Below are 18974 nucleotides of genomic sequence, written 5' to 3' on the forward strand. Positions count from 1 at the left end.
GTCAGAACTATACTTACAACACTCACTAATGAAAAAACTCATTCATAGACCTGTAAATACTGGGAAACAGGACGACTGTCAGAACTGTACTCACAACACTTATTTATGAAGAAACTCATTCATAGAACTGTAAATACAGAGAAACAGGACGACTGTCAGAACTGTACTCACAACACTCACTAATGAAGAAACTCATTCATAGAACTGTAAATACGAAGAAACAGGACGACTGTTAGAACTGTACTCCCAACACTCACTAACGAAGAAACTCATTCATAGAACTGTAAATACAGAGAAACAGGACGACTGTCAGAACTGTACTCACAACAGTCACTAATGAAGAAACTCATTCATAGAACTGTAAATGGAGAAAAACAGGACGACTGTCAGAACTGTACTCACAACACTCACTAATAAAGAAACTCATTCATAGAATTGTAAATACAGAGAAACAGGACAACTGTCAGAACTGTACTCACAACACTCACTAATGAAGAAACTCATTCATAGAACTGTAAATACAGAGAAACAGGACGACTGCTAGAAAGGTACTCACAACACTCATTAATAAAGAATCTCATTCATAGAACTGTGAATACAGAGAAACAGGACGACTGTCACATCCGTAGTCACAACACTCACTAATGAAGAAACTCATCCATTGAACTGTAAGTAAACACATACTCACATCACAACGACAAACACGAATTAGTCTCTACAGTGAAACTAGTAATAAGCTTCTGATTTGTATAAATAATGAAATAAATATTCATGTGTGAAATTACTGATTGGCTAGCGTGTTTCATTGAATTAGACTGATTCTGATCATTGAAGGAAACTGACTTGCTCACAAAATAAATAAAATATTCATCCAACTGTAAACTGGAAAAAGTTAACTGGAAGAAACTGGAAAGCTACTTTATTTCTTCAGGTCATGTACAATTGAACTTTGAACTCCAGTTTTCGGGTAAAACAGAACGGTTCATTTGAGAAAGTGTTTGTTTCACGTTTCACTACCAACGATCACGTAGAAACTGGTGATATGGGTGATCGACTCTTAATCTGCGGAACTCAGATTCGAGTCCCCCGTCACCTAACATGCTCGCCTTGGAGGCGTTACAATATCACGATCATTACACTACTCGTTAGTAAAACATATCTGAATAGTTGGCGGAGTTGACTACCTGTCTTTCCTTTACTCTACATTAGAGACAGTTAGCACAGAAAGCCCTCGACACACAAATTCAAAACCAAATCAAGGTACACCTGAAGAACGAGGTGACAGTAGATTACGTTGTTATCAACATGGTAACCGAAGGATAGTAAGCGTTCTTTCTTATTAAGGACATGGTAACTGAAGGGCAGCAGGTGTTCTTTCTTGTTAAGAACATGGTAATTGAAGGATAGTTAATGTTCTTTCTTATTAAGAACATGGAAACCAAAGGTCAGTAAGGGTTCTTTCTATTAAGGACATGGTAACCAAGGGACAGTAAGTGTTCTTTCTATTAAGGACATGGTAACCTTAGGACAGAAAGAGTACTTTCTTATTAAAATCATGGTAAACGAAGGACTGTAAGTGTTCCTCCTTATTAAACACATGGTAACCTTAGGACAATAAGGGTTCTTTCATATTAAATACATGATAACCAAAGTACTGTAAGTATTCTTTTTTATTAAGGACATGGTAACGGAAGGAGAGTAAGAGTACTTTCTTATTAAAATCATGGTAACTGAAGAACTGTAAGTGTTCTTTCTTATTAAGAATATGGTAACCAAAGGACAGTAAGAGTACTTTCTTATTTAAATCATGGTAACCAAAGGACTGTAAGTGTTCCTCCTTATTAAACACATTGTAACCTTAGGACAGTAAGGGTTCTTTCTATTAAGGACATGGTAACATTAGGACAGTAAGAGTACTTTCTTATTTAAATCATGGTAACCGAAGGACTGTAAGTGTTCCTCCTTATTAAACACATGGTAACCTTAGGAGAGTAAGTGTTCTTTCTATTAAGGACATGGTAACCTTAGGACAGTAAGAGTACTTTCTTATTAAAATCATGGTAAACGTAGGACTGTAAGTGTTCCTCCTTATTAAACATATGGTAACCTTAGGACAGTAAGTGTTCTTTCTATTAAGGACATGGTAACTTTAGGACAGTAAGAGTACTTTCTTATTAAAATCATGGTAAACGAAGGACTGTAAGTGTTCCTCCTTATTAAACACATGGTAACCTTAGGACAATAAGGGTTCTTTCATATTAAATACATGATAACCAAAGTACTGTAAGTATTCTTTTTTATTAAGGACATGGTAACGGAAGGAGAGTAAGAGTACTTTCTTATTAAAATCATGGTAACTGAAGAACTGTAAGTGTTCTTTCTTATTAAGAATATGGTAACCAAAGGACAGTAAGAGTACTTTCTTATTTAAATCATGGTAACCAAAGGACTGTAAGTGTTCCTCCTTATTAAACACATTGTAACCTTAGGACAGTAAGGGTTCTTTCTATTAAGGACATGGTAACATTAGGACAGTAAGAGTACTTTCTTATTTAAATCATGGTAACCGAAGGACTGTAAGTGTTCCTCCTTATTAAACACATGGTAACCTTAGGAGAGTAAGTGTTCTTTCTATTAAGGACATGGTAACCTTAGAACAGTAAGAATACTTTCTTATTAAAATCATGGTAAGCGAAGGACTGTAAGTGTTCCTCCTTATTAAACACATGGTAAACGAAGGACTGTAAGTGTTCCTTCTTATTAAACACATTGTAACCTTAGGACAGTAAGGGTTCTTTCTATTAAGGACATGGTAACCTTAGGACAGTAAGAGTACTTTCTTATTTAAATCATGGTAACCGAAGGACTGTAAGTGTTCCTCCTTATTAAACACATGGTAACCTTAGGAGAGTAAGTGTTCTTTCTATTAAGGACATGGTAACCTTAGGACAGTAAGAGTACTTTCTTATTAAAATCATGGTAAACGTAGGACTGTAAGTGTTCCTCCTTATTAAACATATGGTAACCTTAGGACAGTAAGTGTTCTTTCTATTAAGGACATGGTAACCTTAGGACAGTAAGAGTACTTTCTTATTAAAATAATGGTAAACGAAGGACTGTAAGTGTTCCTCCTTATTAAACACATGGTAACCTTAGGACAGTAAGGGTTCTTTCATATTAAATACATGATAACCAAAGTACTGTAAGTATTCTTTTTTATTAAGGACATGATAACGGAAGGACAGTAAGAGTACTTTCTTATGAAAATCATGGTAACCGAAGGACTGTAAGTGTTCTTCCTTATTAAGAATATGGTAACCAAAGGACAGTAAGAGTACTTTCTTATTTAAATCATTGTAACCGAAGGACTGTAAGTGTTCCTCCTTATTAAACACATGGTAACCTTAGGACAGTAAGTTTTCTTTCTATTAAGGACATGGTAACCTTAGGACAGTAAGAGTACTTTCTTATTAAAATCATGGTAAACGACGGACTGTAAGTGTTCCTCCTTATTAAACACATGGTAACCTTAGGACAGTAAGGGTTCTTTCTATTAAGGACATGGTAACCTTAGGACAGTAAGAGTACTTTCTTATTAAAATCATGGTAAACGAAGGACTGTAAGTGTTCCTCCTTATTAAACACATGGTAACTTTAGGACAGTAAGGATTCTTTCTATTAAGGACATGGTAACCTTAGGACAGTAAGGGTTCTTTCTATTAAGGACATGGTAACCTTAGGACAGTAAGAGTACTTTCTTATTTAAATCATGGTAACCGAAGGACGGTAAGTGTTCTTCCTTATTAAACACATGGTAACCAAAGGACAGTAAGTGTTCTTTCTTATTAAGGACATGGTAACCAAAGAACTGTAAGTGTTCTTTATTATTAAGAACATGGTAAGGAAAAGACAGTAAGGTTTCTTTCTTCAGATATTTGAGAAATAAAACTCTAGAAATAAGTAACCTTTGTTAGAATGAACCAAGACAGAAGTTGTAGGACAACATTTCACGTAGATAGGTTTAGATTAATGTGAATTAAACAGTTTGAATCGTAGGATTAGGTAAAGTTTCAACTATATTAGTTACTAAATTTCAGGTAAAAATACAATAACACACATAAACTGGGCCTTTTCCATTAGAATGTTATACATGCATGTTATAATATGGTCACGCACTCACGGGGGCGGGCTCGGTAGAGACACCTGGTGGATCTTCCAGGTGGCTATGGACATTGAATGTTCGTCCGATGCATAACAACGCCACAAACACTGGATAAGTGTAGCAGCAGGAACCCTTCTTCTAATCATGTGCTTCTGGCGTTGTTGTTGTTGTACCTTGAGAGCAAACCCAGACCCGAGGATCCCCTAAAACACAGGAAAACTTCTTTCAGATTATTATACTGTGGTATTATAGTTCTAAGAACACTGGTTAACTCCTTTCACATAGAACACAATACACTATATTATTATAGTTCTAATAACACTGATTAACTCCTTTCACATAGCACACAATACACTATATTATTATAGTTCTAAGAACACTGGCTAACTACTTTCAGATAGAACACAATACACTATATTATTATAGTTCTAATAACACTGATTAACTCCTTTCACATAGAACACAATACACTATATTATTATAGTTCTAATAACACTGATTAACTCCATTCAGATAGAACACAATACACTATATTATTATAGTTCTATGAACACTGGCTAACTACTTTCACATAGAACACAATACACTATATTATTATAGTTCTAAAAACACTGATTAACTCCTTTCAGATAGAACACAATACACTATATTATTTTAGTTCTAAGAACACTGGTTAACTCCTTTCACATAAAACACAATACATTGTATTATTATAGTTCTAAGAACACTGGTTAACTCCTTTCAGATAGAACACAATACACTATATTATTATAGTTCTAAAACCACTGGTTAACTCCTTTCACATAGAACACAATACACTATATTATTATAGTTCTAAGAACACTGGTTAACTCCTTTCACATAGAACACAATACACCATATTATTATAGTTCTAATAACACTGGTTAACTCCTTTCACATAGAACACAATACACTATATTATTATAGTTCTAAGAACACTGGTTAACTCCTTTCACATAGAACACAATACACCATATTATTATAGTTCTAATAACACTGGTTAACTCCTTTCTCATAGAACACAATACACTATATTATTATAGTTCTAATAACACTGGTTAACTCCTTTCACATGGAACACAATACACTATATTATTATAGTTCTAAGAACACTGGTTAACTCCTTTCACATAGAACACAATACACTATATTATTATAGTTCTAAGAACACTGTTTAACTCCTTTCAGATAGAACACACTACACTATATTATTATAGTTCTAAGAACACTGGTTAACTCCTTTCAGATAGAACACAATATACTATATTATTATAGCTCTAAAAATACTGATTAACTCCTTTCAGATAGAACACAATACACTATATTATTATAGTTCTAAAAACACTGATTAACTCCTTTCAGATAGAACACAATACACTATATTATTATAGTTCTAAAAACACTGATTAACTCCTTTCAGATAGAACACAATACACTATATTATTATAGTTCTAAAAACACTGATTAACTCCTTTCAGATAGAACACAATACACTATATTATTATAATTCTGAAAACACTGATTAACTCCTTTCACATAGAACACAATACACTATATTATTATAGTTCCAATAACACTGGTGAACTCCTTTCAGATAGAACACAATACACTACATTATTGTAGCTCTAAACACACTGATTAACTCCTTTCAGATAGAACACAATACACTATATTATTATAGTTCTAAAAACAGTGATTAACTCCTTTCAAAAGGAACACAATACACTATATTGTTATAGTTCTAAAAACACTGATTAACTCCTTTCAGATAGAACACAATACACTACATTATTTTAGTTCTAAACACACTGATTAACTCCTTTCAGATAGAACACAATACACTATATTATTATAGTTCTAAAAACACTGATTAACTCCTTTCAGATAGAACACAATACACTATATTATTACAGCTCTAAACACACTGATTAACTCCTTTCAGATAGAACACAATACACTATATTATTATAGTTCTAAAAACACTGATTAACTCCTTTCAAAAGGAACACAATACACTATATTGTTATAGTTCTAAAAACACTGATTAACTCCTTTCAGATAGAACACAATACACTATATTATTATAGTTCTAAGAACACTGGTTAACTCCTTTCAGATAGAACACAATACACTACATTATTTTAGTTCTAAACACACTGATTAACTCCTTTCAGATAGAACACAATACACCATATTATTATAGTTCTAATAACACTGGTGAATTCCTTTCAGATAGAACACAATACACTATATTATTATAGTTCTAAAAACACTGATTAACACCTTTCAGATAGAACACAATACACTATATTATTATAGTTCTAAAAACACTGATTAACTCCTTTCAGATAGAACACAATACACTATATTATTATAGTTCTAAAAATACTGATTAACTCCTTTCAGATAGAACACAATACACTCTATTGTTATAGTTCTAAAAACACTGATTAACTCCTTTCAGATAGACACAATACACTACATAATTATAGTTCTAAAAACACTGATTAACTCCTTTCACATAGAACACAATACATTGTATTATTATAGTTCTAAGAACACTGGTTAACTCTTTTCAGATAGAACACAAATACACTATATTATTATAATTCTAAGAACACTGATTAACTCCTTTCAAATAGAATAGAATACATACTATCACTAGAAATATGCAGATGTAACACCACAGTTAATGTGTAGAGAGTTCTCAGAGATAGAGACGAAACACAAAATTCGGCTGATAGAAAGTTAGCATTAATGAAGAGATACATGAAGAAAGAACTGTTAATATATACATACCAGAGTAAGAGTAGTATAGGTAAGATATACATATCACAGTAAGAGTAGTATAGGTAAGATATACATATCACAGTAAGAGTAGTATAGGTAAGATATACATACCAGAGTAAGAGTAGTATAGGTAAGATATACATAACACAGTAAGAGTAGTATAGGTAAGATATACATACCAGAGAAAGAGTAGTATAGGTAAGATATACATATCACAGTAAGAGTAGTATAGGTAAGATATACATATCACAGTAAGATTAGTATAGGTAAGATATACATACCAGAGTAACATAAATATAAGTAAGATATACATACTAAAGTAAGCGTAGTATAGGTAAGATATACATACCAGAGTAAGAGTAGTATAGGTAAGATATACATGTCACAGTAAGAGTAGTATAGGTAAGATATACATATCACAGTAAGAGTAGTATAGGTAAGAAATACATAACACAGTAAGAGTAGTATAAGTAAGATATACATACGAGAGCAAGAGTAGTATGCGGCAAGATATACATATCACAGTAAGAGTAGTATGGGCAAGATATACATAACACAGTAAGAGTAGTATGGGTAAAGATCCACATAACACAGTAAAGAGTAGTATAGGCAAGATATACATAACACAGCAAGAGTAGTGTAGGTAAGATATACATAACACAAGTAAGAAGAGTAGTATAGGTAAGATATACATATCACAGTAAGAGTAGTATAGGTAAGATATACATATCACAGTAAGAGTGGTATAGGTAAGATATACATAACACAGTAAGAGTAGTATAGGTAAGATATACATACCAGAGTAAGAGTAGTATAGGTAAGATATACATATCACAGTAAGAGTAGTATAGGTAAGATATACATAACACAGTAAGAGTAGTATAGGTAAGATATACATATCACAGTAAGAGTAGTATAAGTAAGATATACATACGAGAGTAAGAGTAGTATAGGTAAGATATACATATCACAGTAAGAGTAGTATAGGTAAGATATACATAACACAGTAAGAGTAGTATAGGTAAGATCTACATAACACAGTAAGAGTAGTATAGGTAAGATATACATAACACAGTAAGAGTAGTGTAGGTAAGATATACATAACACAGTAAGAGTAGTATAGGTAAGATATACATATCACAGTAAGAGTAGTATAGGTAAGATATACATATCACAGTAAGAGTGGTATAGGTAAGATATACATAACACAGTAAGAGTAGTATAGGTAAGATATACATACTAAAGTAAGAGTAGTATAGGTAAGATATACATATCACAGTAAGAGTAGTATAGGTAAGATATACATAACACAGTAAGAGTAGTATAGGTAAGATATACATATCACAGTAAGAGTAGTATAAGTAAGATATACATACTAAAGTAAGAGTAGTATAAGTAAGATATACATATCACAGTAAGAGTAGTATAGGTAAGATATACATACCAGAGTAAGAGTAGTATAGGTAAGATATACATACCAGAGTAAGAGTAGTATAGGTAAGATATACATATCACAGTAAGAGTAGTATAGGTAAGATATACATACCAGAGAAAGAGTAGTACAGGTAAGATATACATACACACAAGCAAGAGTAGTATAGGCAGGATATACATACCACAGTAAAGAGTAGTATTAGTAAGATATACATATCACAGCAAGAGTAGTGCAGGCAAGATATACACACCAGAGCAAGAGTAGTACAGGCAAGATATACATACCAGGTAAGGTAGTATAGGCAAGATATACATATCACAGTAAGAGTAGTATAAGTAAGATATACATATCACAGTAAGAGTAGTATTAGTAAGATATACATACCACAGTAAGAGTAGTATTAGTAAGATATACATAACACAGTAAGAGTAGTATAGGTAAGATATACATACCAGAGTAAGAGTAGTATAGGTAAGATATACATATCACAGTAAGAGTAGTATAAGTAAGATATACATACCACAGTAAGAGTAGTATTAGTAAGATATACATACCACAGTAAGAGTAGTATGAGTAAGATATACATACCGCAGGAAGAGCAAAAAACGAAATACCCAGTAATGCACAAAAGGCCGCTATAAGCTTTCCTGGCCAGGTGGATGGAACAGTGTCACCGTATCCAACAGTGCACAGTGTAATCTGTAAAATAAACATTTTGAAATTCCTGTGAATATTATACGTTTCCTCAAACTACGTTTTGTGAGATTAATTTTGTATCTCACGTGACTAGCAGTAATTTAAAGTTATTAAGGTACTGAGTAAAAACGTATTTAAAATATTTTATTAGGATTATGGGTGCTGCATGATTTAATGTCATTACTTACTCCGTTTAAAACTGTTTGTTCATTTATGTTGATTAAAGTGTATTCTATATTATAACTAAACTTTTCAGCATATTTTAAGCTGCTTTATGAAATATACTAACCACACCCCACCAGAGGGCGTCGGCAAAGTTATTGAAATTTGTGTTCCTTTGATCCTTTTCAGCAAGATATACTAAGAAGGATGAAAATATGAGTCCTAGAAATCCAATGTACAGGGTGGTGAAAAGTTCCTATGTGGATAAAAAAGAATCGTATTGTAAGAATCCACTCCATCACATTCGAATCATAACGTGTACATTAAGACAAGTGTTTATTCATAAGAGTGCTTTCAAAAGTTATACCTTTTGTACTCTCCAGACCGATGACAATCTTTGTCTTTATTTCACTGGTAAATATGGATTATTTTATAAATTGATTTTGTTTCTACTAAACAGTTTAATATCGTGAGCTATGAAAATCAATTTCAAAATAATACTTAAATGTAGATTTTTCGAAAATTTGTTTTCGTGTTTTAAATTTGTTTCATCATTTACGTAGAGTGCTGAGTTCCCATCTATATAATATTGGTTTAGACAATGTTTGACTATATATATATAAATATTTATCTAATGTAATTAGATTTAGTTATTTATTATTGTACAATACCTTGGGGTTGAGTTTATCAGCTAATTATTTAAACATTATCCGTTGATAAAATAATGAAATTGATAAATTTAATCATTATTCATTAAAAAAATAATTATTATTTATATTAGAATATGAGCGTTTAAATAGAAGAAAGTTTCTCGTAAAAATAATTATTATTTATATTAGAATATTAGAGTTTATATAGAAGAAAGTTTCTCGTAAAAATAATTATTATTTATATTAGAATATTAGAGTTTATATAAAGAAAGTTTCTCGTAAAAAATAATTATTATTTATATTAGAAGATTAGAATTTATATAAAGAAAGTTTCTCGTAAAAAATAATTATTATTTATATTAGAATATTAGAGTTTATATAAAGAAAGTTTCTCGTAAAAAATAATTATTATTTATATTGGAATATTAGAGTTTATATAAAGAAAGTTTCTCGTAAAAAATAATTATTATTTATATTGGAATATTAGAGTTTATATAAAGAAAATTTCTCGTAAAAATAATTATTATTTATATTAGAATATTAGAGTTTATATAAAGAAAGTTTCTCGTAAAAAATAATTATTATTTATATTAGAATATTAGAGTTTATATAAAGAAAGTTTCTCGTAAAAAATAATTATTATTTATATTGGAATATTAGAGTTTATATAAAGAAAGTTTCTCGTAAAAAATAATTATTATTTATATTAGAATATTAGAGTTTATATAAAGAAAGTTTCTCGTAAAAAATAATTATTATTTATATTGGAATATTAGAGTTTATATAAAGAAAGTTTCTCGTAAAAATTATTATTATTTATATTATAATATTAGAGTTTATATAAAGAAAGTTTCTCGTGAAAAATAATTATTATTTATATTAGAATATTAGAGTTTATATAAAGAAAGTTTCTCGTAAAAAATAATTATTATTTATATTAGAATATTAGAGTTTATATAAAGAAAGTTTCTCGTAAAAAATAATTTTTATTTTCGATTTTTCCTGTTTGAGGGTGAAGTTGGGTTCGCCTCACCTGGCGGTGTGCATAGACAACAGAACCCAACAACTTCCAGGTACCTCCCCTTCTGTCCATGCGCACCATTCTCAGAATCTGGAAGAAACGGAGTCCCCTCAAGGCAGAAGCAGCGAACACCTGTCCACTACTGCCCACGGCCAGCACCACAAAAGACGCAATGATGACGATCACGTCTGGTTAAAAAAAAAATCACATCAACGAATATCTGAACATCCTTACATCATGACAACCCTCGCGAATATCTGACACATCCTTACATCATGACAACCCTCGCGAATATCTGACACATCCTTACATCATGACAACCCTCGCGAATATCCGACATATCCTTACATCATGACAACCCTCGCGAATATCCGACATATCCTTACATCATGACAACCCTCGCGAATATCTAACACATCCTTATATCATGACAACCTTCGCGAATATCCGACATATCCTTACATAATGACAACCCTTGCGAATATGAAATTCAATTTTTTACTTATTCAGATTAATTTCTTGTTGGTTTAGATTTCAAAGTTTCACACTTAGGTGACCCCACGTTACGAATTCTAATAGTGAACACGTGCCTTAATACATGTTAAATCATCAGCAAAAATCGTTAGTAAATATATCCCCTAGTAAGTCAGTGGTTACACTACGGACACGGAACGCTAGAGTCCGAGAAAAAATTACCCGTAGCGGTCAGAACTTAGAAGCCAATTAACATACGTAATCACCTATAGAAAAAACACTGAAAATATACACACTGAGAAATTCTAACTGGGTAGGGACCTTAGCGTTACGTCACAGCAACATTTTCAAATGAACTATGAATACCATGTGAACCGTCATATAAGTTTTATTTACTGCGAGGTTATGAGTACTTCGATAATTCAAAATGGACATCAACAACAAAACCAACTTACCTATCACACAGAACGGACTTCGCAAAAAACGGAGGCGACCAAGCCAGCCCTGGTAGCGGGACCTGCAACCAGCAGACCAGAGCCGCAGGAAGAACTCGGACGTGAACCATACGATCATAACTATTTCCTAGAGAAGAAAACAAAATCACCATTAAATTGGCAGTTGTCTTAGGTATATATTAGTAACTAGGCAGAAGCAGCAGTTGTCTTAGGTATATATTAGTAACTAGGCAGAAGCAGCAGTTGTCTTAGATATCTATTAGTAACTAGGCAGAAGCAGCAGTTGTCTTAGATATAATATTAGTAACTAGGCAGTAGCAGCAGTTGTCTTAGATATCTATTAGTAACTAGGCAGTAGCAGCAGTTGTCTTAGATATATATTAGTAACTAGGCAATAGCAGCAGTTGTCTTAGATATATATTAGTAACTAGGCAGAAGCAGCAGTTGTCTTAGATATATATCAGGAACTAGGCAGTAGCAGCAGTTGTCTTAGATATATATCAGTAACTAGGCAGTAGCAGCAGTTGTCTTAGATATCTATTAGTAACTAGGCAGTAGCAGCAGTTGTCTTAGATATATATTAGTAACTAGGCAGAAGCAGCAGTTGTCTTAGATATATATTATTAACTAGGCAGTAGCAGCAGTTGTCTTAGATATATATTAGTAACTAGGCAGTAGCAGCAGTTCTCTTAGATATATATTAGTAACTAGGCAGAAGCAGCAGTTGTCTTAGATATATATTATTAACTAGGCAGTAGCAGCAGTTGTCTTAGATACCTATTAGTAACTAGGCAGTAGCAGCAGTTGTCTTAGATATATATTAGTAACTAGGAGGTAGAAGCAGTTGTCTTAGATATATATTAGTAACTAGGCAGTAGCATCAGTTGTCTTAGATATATATTAGTAACTAGGAGGTAGAAGCAGTTGTCTTAGATATATATTAGTAACTAGGCAGTAGCAGCAGTTGTCTTAGATATCTATTAGTAACTAGGCAGTAGCAGCAGTTCTCTTAGATATATATTAGTAACTAGGCAGTAGCAGCAGTTGTCTTAGATATATATTAGTAACTAGGAGGTAGAAGCAGTTGTCTTAGATATATATTAGTAACTAGGCAGTAGCAGCAGTTGTCTTAGATATCTATTAGTAACTAAGCAGTAGCAGCAGTTGTCTCAGATATATATTAGTAACTACGCACTAGCAGCAGTTGTCTTAGATATCTATTAGTAACTAGGCAGTAGCAGCAGCTCTCTTAGATATATATTAGAAAATAGGCAGTAGCAGCAGTTGTCTTAGATATCTATTAGTAACTAGGCAGTAGCAACAGTTGTCTTAGATATATATTAGTAACTAGGCAGTAGCTAGGCATTAAGAGAGTTACCTACAGGGGCACTCAGTGATAACCATATTAAGTATCCATTAAGAGAGTTACCTACAGGGGCACTCAGTGATAACCATATTAAGTATCCATTAAGAGAGTTACCTAGAGGGCCACTCAGTGATAACCATATTAAGTATCCATTAAGAGAGTTACCTAGAGGGGCACTCAGTGATAACCATATTAAGTATGCATTAAGAGAGTTACCTAGAGGGGCACTCAGTGATAACCATATTAAGTATGCATTAAGAGAGTTACCTACAGGGGCACTCAGTGATAACCATATTAAGTATCCATTAAGAGAGTTACCTAGAGGGCCACTCAGTGATAACCATATTAAGTATCCATTAAGAGAGTTACCTAGAGGGGCACTCAGTGATAACCATATTAAGTATGCATTAAGAGAGTTACCTAGAGGGGCACTCAGTGATAACCATATTAAGTATCTATTAAGAGAGTTACCTAGAGGGGCACTCAGTGATAACCATATTAAGTATGCATTAAGAGAGTTACCTAGAGGGGCACTCAGTGATAATCATATTAAGTATGCATTAAGAGAGTTACCTACAGGGGCACTCAGTGATAACCATATTAAGTATCCATTAAGAGAGTTACCTAGAGGGGCACTCAGTGATAACCATATTAAGTATGCATTAAGAGAGTTACCTACAGGGGCACTCAGTGATAACCATATTAAGTATCCATTAAGAGAGTTACCTAGAGGGGCACTCAGTGATAACCATAATAAGTATCCATTAAGAGTGTTACCTAGAGGGGCACTCAGTGATAACCATATTAAGTATGCATTAAGAGAGTTACCTAGAGGGGCACTCAGTGATAACCATATTAAGTATGCATTAAGAGAGTTACCTACAGGGCACTCAGTGATAACCATATTAAGTATGCATTAAGAGAGTTACCTAGAGGGGCACTCAGTGATAACCATATTAAGTATGCATTAAGAGAGTTACCTAGAGGGGCACTCAGTGATAACCATATTAAGTATGCATTAAGAGAGTTACCTAGAGGGGCACTCAGTGATAACCATAATAAGTATCCATTAAGAGAGTTACCTAGAGGGGCACTCAGTGATAACCATATTAAGTATCCATTAAGAGAGTTACCTACAGGGGCACTCCGTGATAACCATATTAAGTATCCATTAAGAGAGTTACCTAGAGGGGCACTCAGTGATAACCATATTAAGTATCCATTAAGAGAGTTACCTACAGGGGCACTCAGTGATAACCATATTAAGTATCCATTAAGAGAGTTACCTAGAGGGCCACTCAGTGATAACCATATTAAGTATCCATTAAGAGAGTTACCTAGAGGGGCACTCAGTGATAACCATATTAAGTATCTATTAAGAGAGTTACCTAGAGGGCCACTCAGTGATAACCATATTAAGTATCCATTAAGAGAGTTACCTGGAGGGGCACTCAGTGATAACCATAATAAGTATCCATTAAGAGAGTTACCTAGAGGGGCACTCAGTGATAACCATATTAAGTATCCATTAAGAGAGTTACCTAGAGGGGCACTCAGTGATAACCATATTAAGTATGCATTAAGAGAGTTACCTAGAGGGGCACTCAGTGATAACCATATTAAGTATGCATTAAGAGAGTTACCTAGAGGGGCACTCAGTGATAACCATATTAAGTATGCATTAAGAGAGTTACCTAGAGGGGCACTCAGTGATAACCATATTAAGTATGCATTAAGAGAGTTACCTAGAGGGGCACTCAGTGATAACCATATTAAGTATGCATTAAGAGAGTTACCTAGAGGGGCACTCAGTGATAACCATATTAAGTATCCATTAAGATAGTTACCTAGAGGGGCACTCAGTGATAACCATAATAAGTATCCATTAAGAGAGTTACCTAGAGGGGCACTCAGTGATAACCATATTAAGTATCCATTTAGAGAGTTACCTGGAGGGGCACTCAGTGATAACCATATTAAGTATGCATTAAGAGAGTTACCTAGAGGGGCACTCAGTGATAACCATATTAAGTATGCATTAATAGAGTTAACTAGAGGGGCACTCAGTGATAACCATATTAAGTATGCATTAAGAGAGTTACCTACAGGGGCACTCAGTGATAACCATATTAAGTATCCATTAAGAGAGTTAACTAGAGGGGCACTCAGTGATAACCATATTAAGTATCTATTAAGAGAGTTACCTAGAGGGGCACTCAGTGATAACCATATTAAGTATCCATTAAGAGAGTTACCTGGAGGGGCACTCAGTGATAACCATATTAAGTATGCATTAAGAGAGTTACCTGGAGGGGCACTCAGTGATAACCATAATAAGTATCCATTAAGAGAGTTACCTAGAGGGGCACTCAGTGATAACCATATTGAGTATCCATTAAGAGAGTTACCTACAGGGGCACTCAGTGATAACCATATTAAGTATGCTTTAAGAGAGTTACCTAGAGGGGCACTCAGTGATAACCATATTAAGTATCCATTAAGAGAGTTACCTAGAGGGGCACTCAGTGATAACCATATTAAGTATGCATTAAGAGAGTTACCTAGAGGGGACTCAGTGATAACTGAGTAGTAGGGGACTCAGTAGTTTCTTATTTTTTCTGGATGCATGAAAACTGATTGGTATGAACAAATAAAATGTCCGATACATGATCTAAATTTCATTTTACAATTTTCTCTACACAAAGTTTTCGAATCATTATCTATTTCCTAACAAAAAAAAACAGTCAGTTACGGCAAAAATTTCGTTTTCGATTTATATCTATCATATTACTTTTAGAAAGAAAATATATTTAGAACGAGAACGAACAGGAAATCTTAGGAAAACAATCTCAGCAGATAACGAGGCTTTCCCGTCTTCCCCCATGCACGTGCCCCAGGCTCTTCCTAATGTTATGGTACATTACATTCAAAATTCTTATCTTTCTGGGTCATTTGAAGACTTTCAAATACTCAAGTTTTGTTCTGTCACCTGAAACACTTGAAGCTTACTTTCAGATACTCAAGTTTTGTTCTGTCACCTGAAACACTTGAAGCTTACTTTCAGATACTCAAGTTTTGTTCTGTCACCTGAAACACTTGAAGCTTACTTTCAGATACTCAAGTTTTGTTCTGTCACCTGAAACACTTGAAGCTTACTTTCAGATACTCAAGTTTTGTTCTGTCACCTGAAACACTTGAAGCTTACTTTCAGATACTCAAGTTTTGTTCTGTCACCTGAAACACTTGAAGCTTACTTTCAGATACTCAAGTTTTGTTCTGTCACCTGAAACACTTGAAGCTTACTTTCAGATATTCAAGTTTTGTTCTGTCACCTGAAACACTTGAAGCTTACTTTCAGATATTCAAGTTTTGTTCTGTCACCTGAAACACTTGAAGCTTACTTTCAGATACTCAAGTTTTGTTCTGTCACCTGAAACACTTGAAGCTTACTTTCAGATACTCAAGTTTTGTTCTGTCACCTGAAACACTTGAAGCTTACTTTCAGATACTCAAGTTTTGTTCTGTCACCTGAAACACTTGAAGCTTACTTTCAGATACTCAAGTTTTGTTCTGTCACCTGAAACACTTGAAGCTTACTTTCAGATACTCAAGTTTTGTTCTGTCACCTGAAACACTTGAAGCTTACTTTCAGATACTCAAGTTTTGTTCTGTCACCTGAAACACTTGAAGCTTACTTTCAGATATTCAAGTTTTGTTCTGTCACCTGAAACACTTGAAGCTTACTTTCAGATACTCAAGTTTAAACAATATCACTGTAGACGTTAGACAATCAGTTTAAATAATATCACTGTAGACGTTACACCATCAGTTTAAACAATATCACTGTAGATGTTACATCATCAGACTGAACAATATCACTGTAGATGTTACACCATCAGTTTAAACAATATCACTGTAGATGTTACACTATCAGTTTAAACAATATCACTGTAGACGTTACACCATCAGTTTAAACAATATCACTGTGGATGTTACACCATCAGTTTAAACAATATCACTGTAGATGTTACACCATCAGTTTAAACAATATCACTGTAGATGTTACACCATCAGTTTAAACAATATCACTGTAGATGTTACACCATCAGTTTAAACAATATCACTGTAGACGTTAGACAATCAGTTTAAATAATATCACTGTAGACGTTACACCATCAGTTTAAACAATATCACGACAGATGTTACATCATCAGACTGAACAATATCACTGTAGATGTTACATCATCAGACTGAACAATATCACTGTAGATGTTACACCATCAGTTTAAACAATATCACTGTAGATGTTACACTATCAGTTTAAACAATATCACTGTAGACGTTACACCATCAGTTTAAACAATATCACTGTGGATGTTACACCATCAGTTTAAACAATATCACTGTAGATGTTACACCATCAGTTTAAACAATATCACTGTAGATGTTACACCATCAGTTTAAACAATATCACTGTAGATGTTACACTATCAGTTTAAACAATATCACTGTAGACGTTACACCATCAGTTTAAACAATATCACTGTAGATGTTACACTATCAGTTTAAACAATATCACTGTAGACGTTAGACAATCAGTTTAAACAATATCACTGTGGATGTTACACCATCAGTTTAAACAATATCACTGTAGATGTTACACTATCAGTTTAAACAATATCACTGTGGATGTTACATCATCAGATTGAACAATATCACTGTAGACGTTAGACAATCAGTTTGAACAATATCACTACAGATGTTAGACCATCAGTTTAAACAATATCACTGTGGATGTTACACCACCCGATTGAACAATATCACTGTTGATGTTACAACATCAGATTGAACAATATTACTGTACATGTTACAACATCAGATTGAACAATATTACTGTACATGCTACAACATCAGATTGAACAATATTACTGTACATGTTACAACATCAGAATGAACAATATTACTGTACATGTTACACCATCAGATTGAACAATATTACTGTACATGTTACAACATCAGATTGATCAATATTACTGTACATGTTACAACATCAGATTGATCAATATTACTGTACATGTTACAACATCAGATTGAACAATATTACTGTACATGTTACACCATCAGATTGAACAATATTACTGTACATGTTACAACATCAGATTGATCAATATTACTGTACATGTTACAACATCAGATTGATCAATATTACTGTACATGTTACAACATCAGATTGAACAATATTACTGTACATGTTACAACATCAGATTGAACAATATTACTGTACATGTTACACCATCATAATGAATAATATTACTGTACATGTTACACCATCATAATGAATAATGCCACTCTGAATGTTATATGCCTTTCGAAAGTAATAACAGATTCTAGTATAATAATTTCATGAGACCACAACATTCCCACTTCCGGAAGGATACAGGTAGGATTATAGGATTATGTATCCTGTACATATACAGGTAGGATTATGTATCCTGTACATATACAGGTAGGATTATGGGCCTCATATTATTCTTGCTGTTAATAAGTTTAGAAATCTTCCAATATAGGAAATGATAAAACGTAATTCGTCAAATCGTATCACACACTTCAGGTCACTTGGAAACACCACCGAAAACTGTTTTCCTATTTATATTTGATTCGTGGACTTGTTATTGTAGAAAATAAGAGTTTGTTGTTGGGTTTTTTTTTAATGTAATTTTCAAGGCACGACGAATCTAGAAA

The 18974-nt window shown here is 33.3% G+C and overlaps 1 protein-coding gene across 1 annotated transcript in view; it reads right to left on the reverse strand.

Annotated features, from left to right (window-relative positions):
- Positions 1 to 18974, reverse strand: part of LOC143245834 (potassium voltage-gated channel subfamily KQT member 5-like) — a 669913-nt gene that overhangs the window by 468940 nt on the left and 181999 nt on the right. Inside the window, exons 3-7 of the mRNA XM_076492090.1 lie at positions 11867 to 11993; positions 10950 to 11125; positions 9394 to 9522; positions 8997 to 9107; positions 4181 to 4365 (exon numbers count right to left, since the gene is read on the reverse strand). Coding sequence (XP_076348205.1) covers positions 4181 to 4365; positions 8997 to 9107; positions 9394 to 9522; positions 10950 to 11125; positions 11867 to 11993 — 728 coding nt within the window. The remainder of the gene's footprint in view (positions 1 to 4180; positions 4366 to 8996; positions 9108 to 9393; positions 9523 to 10949; positions 11126 to 11866; positions 11994 to 18974) is intronic.

Source organism: Tachypleus tridentatus, chromosome 3 (assembly GCF_004210375.1).
Source record: "Tachypleus tridentatus isolate NWPU-2018 chromosome 3, ASM421037v1, whole genome shotgun sequence".
In the NCBI taxonomy this organism is placed as follows: domain Eukaryota; kingdom Metazoa; phylum Arthropoda; class Merostomata; order Xiphosura; family Limulidae; genus Tachypleus; species Tachypleus tridentatus.